This window comes from Bombina bombina, chromosome 9 (genome assembly GCF_027579735.1).
Source record: "Bombina bombina isolate aBomBom1 chromosome 9, aBomBom1.pri, whole genome shotgun sequence".
NCBI lineage: Eukaryota > Metazoa > Chordata > Amphibia > Anura > Bombinatoridae > Bombina > Bombina bombina.
The window spans coordinates 164,838,321-164,857,273 of NC_069507.1; the positions used below are offsets into that span (position 1 = coordinate 164,838,321).

The 18,953-nt window shown below is 38.6% G+C and overlaps 1 protein-coding gene across 1 annotated transcript in view; it reads right to left on the bottom strand.

The window, feature by feature from the left end:
• PDZD7 (PDZ domain containing 7) overlaps positions 1–18,953 on the bottom strand; it is a 192,844-nt gene that overhangs the window by 16,041 nt on the left and 157,850 nt on the right. The window contains exons 13-14 of the mRNA XM_053692951.1: positions 8,221–8,292; positions 5,374–5,964 (exon numbers count right to left, since the gene is read on the bottom strand). Of these exons, the coding sequence (XP_053548926.1) occupies positions 5,374–5,964; positions 8,221–8,292 (663 nt within the window). The remainder of the gene's footprint in view (positions 1–5,373; positions 5,965–8,220; positions 8,293–18,953) is intronic.

Genomic DNA, 18,953 nt, shown 5'->3' on the forward strand with positions numbered 1-18,953 from the left:
ACCAAAAACTGCTTCAGAAGAAGAAAATACATCAAAATGGTAGAATTTAGTAAAAGTATGCAAAGAAGACCAAGTTACTGCTTTGCAGATCTGGTCAACCGAAGCTTCATTCCTAAACGCCCAGGAAGTAGATACTGACCTAGTAGAATGAGCTGTAATTCTTTGAGGCGGAGTTTTACCCGACTCAACATAGGCAAGATGAATTAAAGATTTCAACCAAGATGCCAAAGAAATGGCAGAAGCTTTCTGGCCTTTCCTAGAACCGGAAAAGATAACAAATAGACTAGAAGTCTTACGGAAAGATTTCGTAGCTTCAACATAATATTTCAAAGCTCTAACAACATCCAAAGAATGCAATGATTTCTCCTTAGAATTCTTAGGATTAGGACATAATGAAGGAACCACAATTTCTCTACTAATGTTGTTGGAATTCACAACTTTAGGTAAAAATTCAAAAGAAGTTCGCAACACCGCCTTATCCTGATGAAAAATCAGAAAAGGAGACTCACACGAAAGAGCAGATAATTCAGAAACTCTTCTAGCAGAAGAGATGGCCAAAAGGAACAAAACTTTCCAAGAAAGTAATTTAATGTCCAATGAATGCATAGGTTCAAACGGAGGAGCTTGAAGAGCTCCCAGAACCAAATTCAAACTCCAAGGAGGAGAAATTGACTTAATGACAGGTTTTATACGAACCAAAGCTTGTACAAAACAATGAATATCAGGAAGAATAGCAATCTTTCTGTGAAAAAGAACAGAAAGAGCAGAGATTTGTCCTTTCAAAGAACTTGCGGACAAACCCTTATCCAAACCATCCTGAAGAAATTGTAAAATTCTCGGTATTCTAAAAGAATGCCAAGAAAAAAGATGAGAAAGACACCAAGAAATATAAGTCTTCCAGACTCTATAATATATCTCTCGAGATACAGATTTACGAGCCTGTAACATAGTATTAATCACGGAGTCAGAGAAACCTCTATGACCAAGAATCAAGCGTTCAATCTCCATACCTTCAAATTTAAGGATTTCAGATCCGGATGGAAAAAAGGACCTTGTGACAGAAGGTCTGGTCTTAACGGAAGAGTCCATGGCTGGCAAGATGCCATCCGGACAAGATCCGCATACCAAAACCTGTGAGGCCATACCGGAGCTATTAGCAGAACAAACGAGCATTCCCTCAGAATCTTGGAGATTACTCTTGGAAGAAGAACTAGAGGCGGAAAGATATAGGCAGGATGATACTTCCAAGGAAGTGATAATGCATCCACTGCCTCCGCCTGAGGATCCCGGGATCTGGACAGATACCTGGGAAGTTTCTTGTTTAGATGAGAGGCCATCAGATCTATCTCTGGGAGCCCCCACAATTGAACAATCTGAAGAAATACCTCTGGGTGAAGAGACCATTCGCCCGGATGCAACGTTTGGCGACTGAGATAATCCGCTTCCCAATTGTCTACACCTGGGATATGAACCGCAGAGATTAGACAGGAGCTGGATTCCGCCCAAACCAAAATTCGAGATACTTCTTTCATAGCCAGAGGACTGTGAGTCCCTCCTTGATGATTGATGTATGCCACAGTTGTGACATTGTCTGTCTGAAAACAAATGAACGATTCTCTCTTCAGAAGAGGCCAAAACTGAAGAGCTCTGAAAATTGCACGGAGTTCCAAAATATTGATCGGTAATCTCACCTCCTGAGATTCCCAAACTCCTTGTGCCGTCAGAGATCCCCACACAGCTCCCCAACCTGTGAGACTTGCATCTGTTGAAATTACAGTCCAGGTCGGAAGAACAAAAGAAGCCCCCTGAATTAAACGATGGTGATCTGTCCACCACGTTAGAGAGTGTCGAACAATCGGTTTTAAAGATATTAATTGAGATATCTTCGTGTAATCCCTGCACCATTGGTTCAGCATACAGAGCTGAAGAGGTCGCATGTGAAAACGAGCAAAGGGGATCGCGTCCGATGCAGCAGTCATAAGACCTAGAATTTCCATGCATAAGGCTACCGAAGGGAATGATTGTGACTGAAGGTTTCGACAAGCTGTAATCAATTTTAGACGTCTCTTGTCTGTTAAAGACAGAGTCATGGACACTGAATCTATCTGGAAACCCAGAAAGGTTACCCTTGTTTGAGGAATCAAAGAACTTTTTGGTAAATTGATCCTCCAACCATGATCTTGAAGAAACAACACAAGTCGATTCGTATGAGACTCTGCTAAATGTAAAGACGGAGCAAGTACCAAGATATCGTCCAAATAAGGAAATACCACAATACCCTGTTCTCTGATTACAGACAGAAGGGCACCGAGAATCTTTGTGAAAATTCTTGGAGCTGTAGCAAGGCCAAACGGTAGAGCCACAAATTGGTAATGCTTGTCTAGAAAAGAGAATCTCAGGAACTGATAATGATCTGGATGAATCGGAATATGCAGATATGCATCCTGTAAATCTATTGTGGACATATAATTCCCTTGCTGAACAAAAGGCAATATAGTCCTTACAGTTACCATCTTGAACGTTGGTATCCTTACATAACGATTCAATAATTTTAGATCCAGAACTGGTCTGAAGGAATTCTCCTTCTTTGGTACAATGAAGAGATTTGAATAAAACCCCATCCCCTGTTCCGGAACTGGAACTGACATAATTACTCCAGCCAACTCTAGATCTGAAACACAATTCAGAAATGCTTGAGCTTTCACTGGATTTACTGGGACATGGGAAAGAAAAAATCTCTTTGCAGGAGGTCTCATCTTGAAACCAATTCTGTACCCTTCTGAAACAATGTTCTGAATCCAAAGATTGTGAACAGATTTGATCCAAATTTCTTTGAAAAAACGTAACCTGCCCCCTACCAGCTGAACTGGAATGAGGGCCGTACCTTCATGTGAACTTAGAAGCAGGCTTTGCCTTTCTAGCAGGCTTGGATTTATTCCAGACTGGAGATGGTTTCCAAACTGAAACTGCTCCTGAGGACGAAGGATCAGGCTTTTGTTCTTTGTTGAAACGAAAGGAACGAAAACGATTGTTAGCCCTGTTTTTACCTTTAGACTTTTTATCCTGTGGTAAAAAAGTTCCTTTCCCACCAGTAACAGTTGAAATAATAGAATCCAACTGAGAACCAAATAATTTGTTTCCCTGGAAAGAAATGGAAAGTAGAGTTGATTTAGAAGCCATATCAGCATTCCAAGTCTTAAGCCATAAAGCTCTTCTGGCTAAGATAGCCAGAGACATAAATCTAACATCAACTCTAATAATATCAAAAATGGCATCACAGATGAAATTATTAGCATGCTGGAGAAGAATAATAATATCATGAGAATCACGATTTGTTACTTGTTGCGCTAGAGTTTCCAACCAAAAAGTTGAAGCTGCAGCAACATCAGCCAATGATATAGCAGGTCTAAGAAGATTACCTGAACATAGATAAGCTTTTCTTAGAAAAGATTCAATTTTTCTATCTAAAGGATCCTTAAACGAGGTACCATCTGACATAGGAATGGTAGTACGTTTAGCAAGGGTAGAAATAGCCCCATCAACTTTAGGGATTTTGTCCCAAAATTCTAACCTGTCAGGCGGAACAGGATATAATTGCTTAAAACGTTTAGAAGGAGTAAATGAATTACCCAATTTATCCCATTCCTTAGCAATTACTGCAGAAATAGCATTAGGAACAGGAAAGACTTCTGGAATAACCGCAGGAGCTTTAAAAACCTTATCCAAACGTATAGAATTAGTATCAAGAGGACTAGAATCCTCTATTTCTAAAGCAATTAGTACTTCTTTAAGTAAAGAGCGAATAAATTCCATCTTAAATAAATATGAAGATTTATCAGCATCAATCTCTGAGACAGAATCCTCTGAACCAGAAGAGTCCAAAGAATCAGAATGATGGTGTTCATTTAAAAATTCATCTGTAGAGAGAGAAGATTTAAAAGACTTTTTACGTTTACTAGAAGGAGAAATAACAGACAAAGCCTTCTTTATGGATTCAGAAACAAAATCTCTTATGTTATCAGGAACATTCTGCACCTTAGACGTTGAGGGAACTGCAACAGGCAATGGTACATCACTAAAGGAAATATTATCTGCTTTAACAAGTTTGTCATGACAATTATTACAAACAACAGCTGGAGGAATAGCTACCAAAAGTTTACAGCAGATACACTTAGCTTTGGTAGATCCAGCAGGCAGTGGTTTTCCTGTAGTATCTTCTGGCTCAGATGCAACGTGAGACATCTTGCAATATGTAAGAGAAAAAACAACATATAAAGCAAAATAGATCAAATTCCTTATAAGACAGTTTCAGGAATGGGAAAAAAATGCCAAACATCAAGCTTCTAGCAACCAGAAGCAAATGAAAAATGAGACTGAAATAATGTGGAGACAAAAGCGACGCCCATATTTTTTGGCGCCAAATAAGACGCCCACATTATTTGGCGCCTAAATGCTTTTGGCGCCAAAAATGACGCCACATCCGGAACGCCGACATTTTTGGCGCAAAATAACGTCAAAAAATGACGCAACTTCCGGCGACACGTATGACGCCGGAAACGGAAAAGAATTTTTGCGCCAAAAAAGTCCGCGCCAAAAATGACGCAATAAAATGAAGCATTTTCAGCCCCCGCGAGCCTAACAGCCCACAGGGAAAAAAGTCAAATTTTTGAGGTAAGACAAAATATGATAATTTAAAGCATAATCCCAAATATGAAACTGACTGTCTGGAAATAAGGAAAGTTGAACATTCTGAGTCAAGGCAAATAAATGTTTGAATACATATATTTAGAACTTTATAAATAAAGTGCCCAACCATAGCTTAGAGTGTCACAGAAAATAAGACTTACTTACCCCAGGACACTCATCTACATGTTTGTAGAAAGCCAAACCAGTACTGAAACGAGAATCAGTAGAGGAAATGGTAAATATAAGAGTATATCGTCGATCTGAAAAGGGAGGTAAGAGATGAATCTCTACGACCGATAACAGAGAACCTTATGAAATAGACCCCGTAGAAGGAGATCACTGCATTCAATAGGCAATACTCTCCTCACATCCCTCTGACATTCACTGCACGCTGAGAGGAAAACCGGGCTCCAACTTGCTGCGGAGCGCATATCAACGTAGAATCTAGCACAAACTTACTTCACCACCTCCCTTGGAGGCAAAGTTTGTAAAACTGATTTGTGGGTGTGGTGAGGGGTGTATTTATAGGCATTTTAAGGTTTGGGAAACTTTGCCCCTCCTGGTAGGAATGTATATCCCATACGTCACTAGCTCATGGACTCTTGTTAATTACATGAAAGAAAAGCTAGTAATAGATTCAGAACTATAATATTTATGCCAGTCGAACACCTGGCAAAGAGCACTCACCCAAAGATTGTTTCATTTTTGAGATTGTGACAGTTGCCAGTTCGTACTCCTCTTCGTTCTCATTACTAACACCATTTTGAATGGTCTCTACATTTTTCATGTCCTTTCGCACAGGTTTTAGCCTGATATCAAGGTTTGATGCACTCAAGGAGACACCTCCAAAAATCTGCGACAAAAGTGGCCTGTTTTTTTTGGGTTTATTAAGTACTGAATATACATCATCTTTTCTTTCTTTTGATTTACTGCGAGTAGTTCGTTGGGTATGTGATGTTTCATTTTTGTCTTTTTGTTTTTTATGGCTGAGTCTTGATGTGGAAGAATCATGTAACTGCATCGCTAATTCAGAAGATACTTTTCTAGGTTCAGTAAGGAACCAGTTTAGCCGTATGGGACCAGAGGAAGACGTATTTAAAGGTTGGTTTTCCACATTATAGGAATCTACTGGCACATCTTCAAGTGGGATATAGTTTTTAGAATAAGTCCTTTTGATTTCTTTTGAGTCTGCAACTTTTAATCTCTCCATTTCTTCCACTAAATGTCTTTCGCTGTCTGCTTTATCCACTGGTTTCAAATGGAAGGCTCCCCTGTAATCTAAAAATTAAAAAAACATAAAGTCTGTGTTTATAAAATATATTTTAAAAAGTAATTAAAGAGATGTATTAAATGTTATCTAAATATGAGATTAACATTTACACATCAAAGATATTACATTTCCAAATTGTATAAACTCTGGGATTTATCCAATAATTCAGCAGTAAAGGAACATGAGCTGAAAAGTTTATATCATGCAATGCGCAATGAACCTTTTTGACTCATATTTCATGTTTTTTTGGTATTGTAAACTAATTTATTTTTTCCACTGACCCCAGAAAAACTGTATCCTGCAAGAAACAGAATCCTGGTCCTGCATCATTCTATAGATTGAATGCTTGATCACGAGCTTATCTTTATCTGTTCCTGATTGGCCAAGGTACAGATAATAAGATATATATATATATATATATATAAATATATATGTGTATATATATATATATATATATATATATATATATATATATATACATACATATATATCAGTGGCATATTTAAGTTTTGTGCTGCCCTGGCTCTTAAAGTTATATGCCCCCACAAGCACACTCAGGTTTTAGGCTTTTTTAACCATAATATTTATTGGTCAGGGTGTCACTATATACAAAACATAAATTAAGGACTTAAAAAAACTTTCAGGAACACAAACATATACCTGCCATAGGGAGTTTGTAAACTCTTGAATCATAGAAATAGCAAAGCACACAATGTGCAGTTTATTTATACAACCACAGGGTCTGACAAATGCCAAGATTCACTTCAAATCTATATACCTTACACTACAAAAAAAAATAAAAAAATAAAATCAAAAGGGATTGCTATATTTTTTATTACAACAATAAGACTTTTTAGACTTACAAGTTTCGTTTTTATGTATACGAATTTTACAAATTGAAACAGCTTTTATGAATTCTGTTGAAATGTACTTACAGTATATTAAATTGCTTAAAGTATAATATTATTTTATTTTCCAAGTCTATGTTGGATTTAGCTAGTGAGCACAACTTGGTTTCACTTTTTTTGTACAGATTACTAACGAGATTAAAAGGCTCTCTATATTTACTAAGTTGTTTTACTAATGTGTGTTAGATTACAAGTGGTGCGGTATTGCAAAAACTCCGCTAGAGTTAAGCTTTTTGCGAAAGTTGGGTTGCGTTCGTATTACAAGTTTCAAAAAAACTTATTTTGCGCTAGTAGTAACCCGAATAGTGTGAAAAACCTAATTTAAGTTTTTGCGTGTGCGTGCATGTATTCCCCAATAGAAATCAATGGAGAAAAAAAAACAAACTAACACCCGAGATTGCGCAAACACCGTACAGTAAATACAGTAAATACATAGTTAAAATATTTATTAAATATGAATATTGCATAAATATGTTTTTATCATGTTTTCATCTACTTAATGTCAAAGGGCTATAATGCACTTATATATTTGTTTATTTATGTATACATATATATTTGTTTTTATATGTGTATATATATATGACTGTAAATACATACAGTATATACACATATAATTATTTATCTGTACACATATATAGACACATATAGACATATATATATATATATATATATATATATATATATATATATATATATATATATATATATATATATATATATATATATATATATATATATATATATACATACAAACACATATTTAGCAATGTATATGTATGTGTCTCAATTTTAAAGCCATTTGCCTGCCTTTTTTTTCTCTAACACCTGAGATTGCATATCTTTGAGACCTTATAACTTTTTTGAGCAATATTTTTTTAAAATAATTTTTATTAAACAGTGTTATTATGAGTGTAACTGTACTTTGTAATGTATTTTTTAAGTGTATTGTGCAACTTTTTTTCAATGGAGATTTCACTCCACTTGTAATATCAGCACAATGAAAATGGCTTGCAAAAACATGATTACGCTAGCGCAAAACTGTTTGCGCCTCGCTTGTAATCTAGCCCTGTGTGTTTAGCGCAGACTCTGAATATTTTTTGTGTCCAAGTGGCATGAAATATTCTGTATAAATGGAGTAATAGCAAAAATGGTAAAAATTCTCTGGTACTTTGTGCAAGATTTTCTCTGAAATTCCTGGCAGTGAAGGGTTAAACACATGCTTTATAACATATTAAACTTGACACATATCAAAATGTACATAACTACTTGTCAAAGAAAAATATCAAATCTTTCCATTTGGTAAGCTTATTAATCAGATCAGCATTAGTATTGACGAACACATCAATTATTACTGACCAGGAACTGGCGTGATTAGATGTCTCGTTGGGGTTATGTCTTGTTGAGCTGGTCTGAGAGCCGTTGATCTCACTAGAAAGCATAAACAAATATATCAGATGAAATGCACACATAGAAACAGACTTGGCTGAAAGAAGGGCTATATATGTTACCCAGATGAATAAGACAGTAAAATTAAAATTCAAAAATAATATACCCATATGATATATATTCAGACGAGTACAGTATTAGCTCACTCTGTGTCGGTTGATCAAAAGTTCTCAAGCATGGAGAGAAATTATTGTACAGACAACAGGGCTGAACTCACCAAATTCTCTAAGAAAAAGTGTGGAACCTTGAAATCCCAGAGAGATGAGAGCTGCCTTCCATAGAAAGTGATGAAGCTCTCTAGGTTTGTGATTTTTGTAATTAAACTAAAATATTTTCACTGATATGTAACTTGTACTTGCCTCTAGCTAAGTAACATTACTTTTCTGACAGTCAAGTTAGCAAAATCCACCTGCATGCAGCTAACAAGATACATATGTGAGACCTGCAGGTATAAAATGCTTAGCGAATATCTATTCAACCCAGGGATCTCCTCTGTACCTTCCACTTTCTGAAACTGTCAGGATTATTTCACATAGAACAAATACAAAGTGAAATGCATTTTGTAAAACATACATAGAAATATACAAAGTACGATCCTAATTTGTTACACAGAAACTTTAAAATCATAATCAGAATTTGTAAAATCATGATCCTAAAAGCACTACTGTTTACAGAATCTAAATGCATTGAAATACAAAATAGAAAGTTCAAATTTTAAATTAAATAAAACTTAAAAAACAAATTCTGAAGACTAAAATAATATAAAATGCAAAAGTGTAAATGTAACAGAACTCTCATGGCATACAGTGCTCATTAGAGAAGTATGACAAAATTTGCCTTTCTAGAAACTTGTGAGGGATTTTGAAGTGCTGGAGGATCATTTTAGATAATCTCATCTAGACTTTAATCAACTTTGATTCTGCTATTTTAAGACACTGCATAAAGTATATGTTTATTTTAATTAATTCTGCAGTCTCAAAATGATTCAACCCCCTGAAAAGAATGCCTCACATCAGCACAAATATGCAAAACAGGCGTTGTCTCAAGCACACCTGATGCAACTAATCAAGGGCCTCATTAGTTGCACCAGGTGTGCTTGAGCTAGAACACATAAAAAATACCTGAGCTGGAAAGGAGTTTGTTGAGTGTCACTTTGCCCTTCACAAACAAGGAACAGGATACAAAAAGATAGCAAAGGCACTGAATGTTCCTAGAGACACAGTTGGAAGCATATTTCGCAAGTTCAAAGTTAAAGGAACAGCGGTTACACTACCTGGGCGGGGCAGAAACAGGAAGCTATCAACAACTGCAACCAGATTTCTGAGAAGGCATGTTGAGAAAAACCCTTGAGTGACTGCAAAAGACCTGCAGCAAGACTTGGTGGCAACAGGCACTGAGGTTTCAGTTTGCACAGTAAGGCGCAGAAGGTATCCATGCCAGAACTCCAAGACGTACACTACTACTGACCTAGAAGCACAAGAAAAGTCAGCTCCAATATGCTCAAAATCATATGAATGAGCCACAGAAGTTTTGGGATTCTATTCTGTGGAACGATGAAACAAAACTGGAACTTTTCAGCCTGATGAATCAGCCATTTGTCTGGAGGAAGAAGAATGAAGCATATGCTGAGAAGAACACTCTGTCTACTGTTAAGCAAGGTAGTGGCAAGGTGATGCTCTGGGGCTGCTTTGCATCCTCTGGCACGGGAAACCTGCAGAGTGTGGAAGTCAAGATGGATTCATTGAAGTATTAGGAAATCCTAGGAGAAAATGTCACACAGTGAGGAAGCTGAAGCTTGGGCATCATGGGACCTTCTAACAGGACAATGCTCCCAATCATACCTCAAATTCCACCAAGGCTTGGTTGCAGAAGAAGTCCTGGAAGATTATACAGTGGCCATCACATTCACCTGACTTGAACCCCATAGAAAATCTCTGGTGGGATTTGAAGAAGGAGGTTGCAGCACGCAAACCCAAGAATATTACTGAACTGGAGGCCATTGCTCATGAGGAATGGACTAAGATTCCTCAGGAATGCTGCTAGAAGCTGGTGTCTGGCTATACATCTCTTTGCAGCAGGTCATAATTGCAAAAGTGTGCTCTACAAAGTACTAAAGATGCTTACCATGAAGGGGTTGAATAATTTTGAGACTGCAGAATTCATTAAAAGTTGCATTTTCAGTTGAATTTGGGGAAACCACTTGAAGCATTCATTGTGTTGCACTATTTCAATTGCTTTTGTTTGATTTGTTCATTGCAAACAGCTAAAAGTCTGTAAATTCTGACAATAAATCTGATTACAATAGGGGCTGAATAATTTTGATGACTGTAATATAAACAGAAACCCTCCCTCTAACAGAAATTCAATTCCTTAAAGGGCCATTATACACCAAATGTTTCTTTGCAAAAAAGTTTTGTAGATGATCCATTTATATAACCCATCTGGGAGTGTTTTTGTAACAATCTATAGTAGACACGCTTTTCCAGTCTACTGTTGACTTCTTTTTGTATAATTTGTCTTTTCATATGCAGGGAAGGGGGGAGTGTCTGCTATTAGCCCATTTAGCTGGGCGTTCCTGATAATCTTATCAACAGTGCTAAACTTGGAGCATCTAAGTAAGTTTTTGAAAAAGGTTTTATACTGGATTTTTAGATCAGTATTTGTGCATACTCTTCTTTATACTAGACATGCTGTTATATGAAAATTGGTGTATTTAAAGGGCCAGTAAATAAAGTATATTTACATAATCAACCAATGCATGATAACAAGATAATTAGCATTAGAAGTGCACATAGGTCCTGATATTCAAAGCTTCTCCAGCTTGGAGAGAAATTGCATTTCAGACTTTACAGGGGCTGAACTCACTGAATATTCAAAAGAAAAAGGGTGGAACTCTCCAGCACTGCGAGATGGCTCTCATTTATATATATAAAGGAGAGACAAGCCCAGTGCAATACAGCACTGTGTAATATGAGAGTTTTTTTTACACTTCTGTGTTACTTTAACAAATTAGGATCATACTTTGCATATTTCTGTTTGTATATACAAATGACATTGCACCTTGAATTTGCTGCATTGCAAACTTAAACTGACACTTTCAGAAAGTGAGAGGGAGAGGGCAGTTCCCTGATCTGAACAGGGGAGTTCCCAGGGTATGTCTGAAGCTCTCTTGCCAGTCTTGTGAAATTTTCTAAGCTTTTTAAAAAAGCTTGTCTCACTGATTTGTCTCGACAGCTGTATGCAGAAGAAGTTTTCTCAAAATTTACAATAGACTTATTTTAAAGTGAATGTAAAGTTTAATGAGAAAGTGCCCGTTTTTTAAAAATTATTCTTAAAAACAGGGTCACTTTCATTCGGATCGGTAAGATTGCACTCCGCCACCTAAGAGGTAACAGACAAGTTAAGGAGCAGCGCTGCTTCTTAACGTACGTTTCCGGCAAGCCATAAACAATGGGCATAGAAAGCAACATCCGCTGTTTGTGAAATCTACCCCGACAGTGCGGATCAGGTCTGCAAGACCTCGCTGAATGCGGAGAGCAATACGCTCTCTGAATTCAGCATTGCACCAGCAGCTCACAAGAGCTGCTGGTGCAATTCCGCCCCCTGCAGACTCGCGGACAATCGGCCGCCAGCAGGGGGTGTCAATCAATGTCTTTAGACCGCTGCTTCATAACTGCTGTTTCTGGCGAGTCAACATGGCCCACAAGCTCTATATAGAGCTTGATAAATGGGCCTCTTAGTCTGAACTTAAAATGAGTAGTAGATTTTTTTCTGACAAATTTCAGTTATGTCTATTTCCACTTCCACTGCATCATGTGACAGCCATCATCCAATCACAAATGCATATACATATATTCTGTGGATTCTTGACTCTCTTAAAACTGAGATGTCCAAATTAAAAGGGGATATTAGAAAACAATGCGTGCCAAGTGCAAGAGAGTCAAAATCACTAATCAACTTCTTTTAAGATGTATCAAGTAAATAACAACTTTTAAGTTTTGTGTTTTTCAGAGGAACTGGAATTGGAAAAAAAAATGGATGCGTGAGAAGATCCTCCAATTAATATTTCAAGTTTATTGCAGGATTTTTTTTCTCAAATTAAATTAAAGGACCTTAGTTTTTATATTTTTTTTGTTTGTTTTTGTTTTTAAGGAGAAGCCTCTAAATTTATTAAATACAGTCAAGTGAGACAAAATCCAAATAATTTTATAAATATGTATTGTAAGATTTTTGCTTTATTTTTTTATTTAAATGTTTAGGATTGAGGGAACAGAGTAATATTAGTTGAGTCTTGGGGCCATTGTTTAATTTTTAAAATAGTTACAGTGGGTTCCTATTGGGGCTGTTTTGATTGTCTGTGTATGTTTATTCTAGAAGACAAGACTTGGAAGTGATATGGTGACATTGAGACACAAGTGAATATCTACAACATTAGTGATTCGGCCTAGATCATGCTACAGGATTTACATGTAGTGGGTCTACAAATTTCCTGAAGCTACAGAAAATCCCCGGTTTATCACACTCACCCTCTATACTTCTCAATAAAGTTATTTGCTTTATCACCCCAATATAATTAAACCAGCCACACAATGCGCACGGATTTACCACACATTATGCATAATAAAGTCTTCTCATGTGTGCACTACATATGGATTTGCCATACAATATCATGAGGCATTGTGTAAACCATGGGATAGCCTCACCCTGTTGTGGGTAGTGGGAAGACATTGTGGTGGAAGTTGCAACAGTGGTGCTGTGATGTGGTAAGCGGGAGTGCACAGAAGCATAGTTGTTGGGTACAAAGCTACAGTAAGTTTGGGGTGGTGTGAATTTGCGTACAATGGGTGGCTAAGGGGTTATAAATTAATATATTGTTTTTACTGTGAGTGCTTTCATAATCTAAGTTTCGCCTCTCAGTGCCCTAAAGCTTAAATATTACTGTTTGTCAACTAAATTTTGCCTAAGTAAACAATATCATCTTCAATTCTTAAACTTACACATGTAAACCATTCCATAATTCTTCAATTGAGAGGACTCTTTCCTTTTAAAGTAATTTGCCCTCTATGAGGGACTGGAAGAAATGGTTTAGTATGTATAAAATATTATTGTTATTTATTTGTATAACACTGGAATATTCCATATTCACATAGATTTTGATCATGTATATATTTTATGTATTTATATGCCAGAAAGGAAGCCAAACAACAGGGGCTTGCTTGAAAAGTAAGTTAAGAAGCAGCGGTCATAAGACCGATACTCCTTAAAGGGACACTGAACCCAATTTTTTCCCATGATTCAGATAGAGCATGCAGTTTTAGGCAACTTTCTAATTTACTCCTATTATCAATTTTTCTTCATTCTCTTGCTATCTTTATTTGAAAAAGAAGGCATCTAAGCTATTTTTTTTGGTTGAGAACTCTGGACCGCACTTTTTTTATTGGTGGATGACTTTATCCACCAATCAGCAAGGTCAACCCAGGTTGTTCACCAAAAATGGGCCGGCATCTAAACTTACATTCTTGCATTTCAAATAAAGATACCAAGAGAATAAATAACATTTGATAATTGGAGTAAAATAGAAAGTTGCTTAAAATTTCATGCTCTATCTGAAGCACAAAAGAAAAAAAATGGGTTCAGTGTCCCTTTAAATTCTCCGTCACCTTTTCGGTGAGTGGGTGGGGGGAATTGCACAAGCATTTCACTAGAAATGCTTGTACAATGATAAATGCCGACAGTTGGAACTAGTTGTTTATAGACTGCTGAGAGTTGGAGCTGAGGTTCTGGGGCCTGCCATGACTGGAACTTTGGAGAAGGCTGCAGTTTTGAACAATCCAGAGTGGAACTTTGGGAGCCCAGCAGTCTGAAGATCCTTAATGAACCTTAGACCAGAGATCACTTCTGAAGCAGTCCCTAAAGATCACACACCCATAAGCAGGTAGTCTGGAAACACTGGCCCATAAGAGAGTGAGACTTTAAAATATGTTGGTTTAATAATAGTATTAATAAGGACTGTTAGAGAAGCAATTTATCATAGTAATTGGATTATTTATCAGGTATAGGTGTATGTATTGTTTTGCACTTTTGTACTGTTTATATATAATTTTTCCTTCTACACAACTCAAGGAAAAGTGTTTTAATTTCTGTATTCAATATAACATCTTTTTTATTTATCATTTTGTGAATTACTTGATTTTGTCACTTGTTCCCTAGCAAATTTCTTACACACACACACATATATATATATTTAAAAATATAAAGAACATTTTTATCTATGTAGAGAACATTGGAATATAAAATATGCGTAACACGCTTCTGGTTGCGCACTGTAAGGTCTAATATGGAGTCGGGTTTGCGCACATGAAGAATTAGTTATCTTAAAGCGCGTTATGTAAATATTGAATATAAAATATTGAAAAAACTGAATTTATGTTTACCTGATAAATTTCTTTCTCCAACGGTGTGTCCGGTCCACGGTTTCATCCTTACTTGTGGGATATTCTCTTCCCCTACAGGAAATGGCAAGGAGAGCACACAGCAAGAGCTGTCCATACAGCCCCCCTCTGGCTCCGCCCCCCAGTCATTCGACCGACGGTTAGGAGAAAAAGGAGAAACTATAGGGTGCCGTGGTGACTGTAGTGTATAAAGAAAGAAAGACATTTTTCAAACCTGACTAAAAAACCAGGGCGGGCCGTGGACCGGACACACCGTTGGAGAAAGAAATTTATCAGGTAAACATAAATTCTGTTTTCTCCAACATTGGTGTGTCCGGTCCACGGTTTCATCCTTACTTGTGGGAACCAATACCAAAGCTTTAGGACACGGATGAAGGGAGGGAGCAAATCAGGTTACCTAAACAGAAGGCACCACGGCTTGCAAAACCTTTCTCCCAAAAATAGCCTCCGAAGAAGCATAAGTATCGAATTTGTAAAATTTGGCAAAGTATTCAGGGAAGACCAAGTCGTTGCCCTACAGATCTGATCAACAGAAGCCTCGTTCTTGAAGGCCCATGTGGAAGCCACAGCTCTAGTAGAATGGGCTGTAAATTGTTCAGGAGGCTGCCGTCCGGCAGTCTCAAAAGCCAATCGGATGATGCTTTTCAGCCAAAAGGAAAAAGAGGTAGCAGTAGCTTTCTGTCCTCTCCTCTTACCAGAATAGACGACAAACAAAGAAGATGTCTGTCTGAAACCCTTCTTTGCTTCTAAATAGAATTTCAAAGCACGAACTACATCTAAATTATGTAACAAACGTTCCTTCTTCGAAACTGGATTCGGACACAGAGAAGGAACCACTATTTCCTGGTTAATATTGCTGTTGGAAACCAACTTTTGGAAGAAAACCAGGCTTTGTACGTAAAACTACCTTATCTGTATGGAATACCAGATAGGGTGAACACACTGCAAAGCAGACAATTCAGAAACTCTTCTAGCAGAAGAAAAAGCAACCAAAAACAGAACTTTCCAAGATAGTAACTTAATATCTATGGAATGTAAGGGTTCAAACGGAACCCCTTGAAGAACTGAAAAAAACTAAATTTAGACTCCATGGAGGAGTCAAAGGTCTGTAGACAGGCTTGATTCTGACTAAAGCCTGTACAAACACCTGTACATCTGGCATGGCTGCCAGACGTTTGTGCAACAAAATAGACAGAGCAGATATCTGTCCTTTTAGAGAACTAGCTGACAAACCTTTATCCAAACCCTCTTGGAGAAAGGAAAGTATCCTCAGAATTTTAATTTTACTCCAAGAGTATCCCTTGGAGTCGCACCAACAGATATATTTTTTCCATATCTTATGGTAAATTTTCCTAGTCACAGGCTTCCTGGCCTGAATCAGAGTATCTATAACCGAATCTGAAAACCCACGCTTAGATAGAATCAAGCGTTCAATTTCCAAGCAGTCAGTTGCAGAGAGACTAGATTTGGATGTTCGAATGGACCTTGTACTAGAAGATCCTGTCTCAAAGGTAGCTTCCATGGTGGAGCTGATGACATATTCACCAGGTCTGCATACCAAGTCCTGCGTGGCCACGCAGGAGCTATCAGAATCACCAAGGCCTTCTCCTGTTTGATCCTGGCTACAAGCCTGGGAAGGAGAGGGAACGGTGGAACCACATAAGCTAGATTGAACGACCAAGGCGCCACCAATGCATCCACTAGTGTCGCCTTGGGATCCCTGGATCTGGACCCGTATCGAGGAACCTTGGAGTTCTGACGAGACGCCATCAGATCCATATCTGGAATGCCCCATAGTTGAGTTAACTGGGCAAAGACCTCCGGGTGGAGTGCCCACTCCCCCGGATGGAAAGTCTGACGACTCAAATAATCCGCCTCCCAGTTGTCTACTCCTGGGATGTGAATTGCAGATAGATGGCAGGAGTGATCCTCGGCCCATTTGATGATCTTGGATACCTCTCTCATCCCCAAGGAACTCTTTGTTCCCCCCTGATGATTGATGTACGCTACAGTCGTCATGTTGGCCGACTGGAACCATATGAATTTGACCTTTGCCAGGTAAGGCCAAACCAGGAGCGCATTGAATATCGCTCTCAGTTCTAAAATGTTTATCGGGAAGAAAAGACTCTTCTCGAGACCATAGACCTTGAGCTTTCAGAGAGTCCCAGACCGCGCCCCAGCCTAAGAGACTGGCGTCGGTCGTGACGATGACCCACTCTGGTCTGCGGAAACTCATTCCCTGAAACAGGTGATCCTGAGACAACCACCAGCGGAGAGAATCCCTGATTACCTGGTCTACTTGAATCTGGGGAGACAAGTCTGCATAATCCCCATTCCACTGTTTGAGCATGCACAGTTGTAATGGTCTTAGATGAATTCGAGCAAAAGGAACTATGTCCATCGCTGCGACCATTAATCCTATTACTTCCATGCACTGAGCTATGGAAGGCTGCAGAATAGAGTGAAGAACTTGACAAGCGCTCAGAAGTTTTGATTTTCTGACCTCTGTCAGGAAGATCTTCATTTCCATAGAATCTATTATTGTTCCCAGAAAAGGAACTCTTGTTGACGGGAACAGGGAACTCTTTTCTACGTTCACCTTCCACCCGTGAGATCTGAGAAAGGCTAGAACAATGTCTTGTATGGGCCTTTGCTTTGGAAAAAGACGACGCTTGGGTTAGAATGTCGTCTAGATAAGGTGCTATAGCAATGCCCCTCGGTCTTAATACCGCTAGAAGGGACCCTAGCACCTTTGTGAAAATTCTGGGGAGCAGTGGTTAAACCGAATGGAAGAGCCACGAACTGTCTTTCCAGGAGGGCGAACCTCAAGAACTAATGGAGATCTTTGTGGATAGGAATATGCAGGTACGCATCCTTTAAATCCACGGAAGTCATGTATTGACCCTCCTGGATTGTTGGAAAAATCGTCCTTGTTCCGTTATTGGAACTGGGTGTATCACTCCCATCTTTACTATGTCTCCTACGCAGTGTAAGAATGCCTGTCTCTTCATCTGGTCTGAAGATAAGCGAGACATGTTGAACCTTCCCTTTTGAGGAAGTTCCTTGAATTCTAGAAGATATCCCTGAGAGACTATTCTAGTGTCCAGGGATCCGGAACATCTCTTGCCCAAGCCTGAGCAAAGAGAGAGAGTCTGCCCCCTACTAGATCCGGTCCCGGATCGGGGCTACCCCTTCATGCTGTCTTGGTAGCAGCAGCAGGCTTTTTGGCCTGTTTACCCTAGTTCCAACCTTGCAATGGTTGGGAAGAGTTGCCTTCTTGTCTGGAGGTCGCAGAGTTAGGAATTGGTCCGTTCCTGAAATTGCGAAAGGAACGAAAATTAGATTTGTTCTTAGCCTTGAAAGGCCTATCTTGTGGGAGGGCATGTCCCTTTCCACCAGTAATGTCTGAAATAATCTCTTTCAATTCCGGCCTGAATAGGGTCTTACCCTTGAAAGGAATATTAAGCAATTTATTCTTGGACGACACATTCGCCGACCAGGATTTTAGCCAAAGCGCTCTGCGCGCCACTATATCAAACCCTGAATTTTTCGCCGCTAACTTAGCAATTGAAAAGCGGCATCCAAAATAAATGAATTAGCCAACTTAAGTGCGTGAATTCTGTCCATGACTTCATCATATGGAGTCTCCCTTTGAAGCGAATTTTCCAGTTCCTCGAACCCAAATACGCTGCGGTAGTGACAGGAATAATGCACGAGATTGGTTGAAGAAGGAAGCCCTGCTAAATAAATTCTTTTTTAACAGTCCTTCTAATCGTTTATCCATAGGATCTTTGAAAGCGCAACTGTCCTCAATAGGAATAGTTGTGCGCTTAGCTAACATTGAAACCGCCCCCTCAACCTTAGGAACCGTTTGCCATGTGTCCTTTCTGGGGTCGACAATGGGGAACATTTTCTTGAATATAGGAGGTGGAACAAAAGGTATACCTGGCTTTTCCCACTCCTTAGTCACTATGTCCGCCACCCGCTTGGGTATCGGAAAGGCATCAGCGTGCACTGGAACCTCTAAGAATTTGTCCATCTTGCACAATTTCTCTGGAATTGCCAGAGAATCACAATCATCTAGAGTAGTTAGGACCTCCTTAAGCAGGGCGCGGAGGTGTTCTAACTTAAATTTAAAAATCACTATATCAGTGTCTGCCTGCTGAGAAACTTTTCCTGAATCAGAAACTT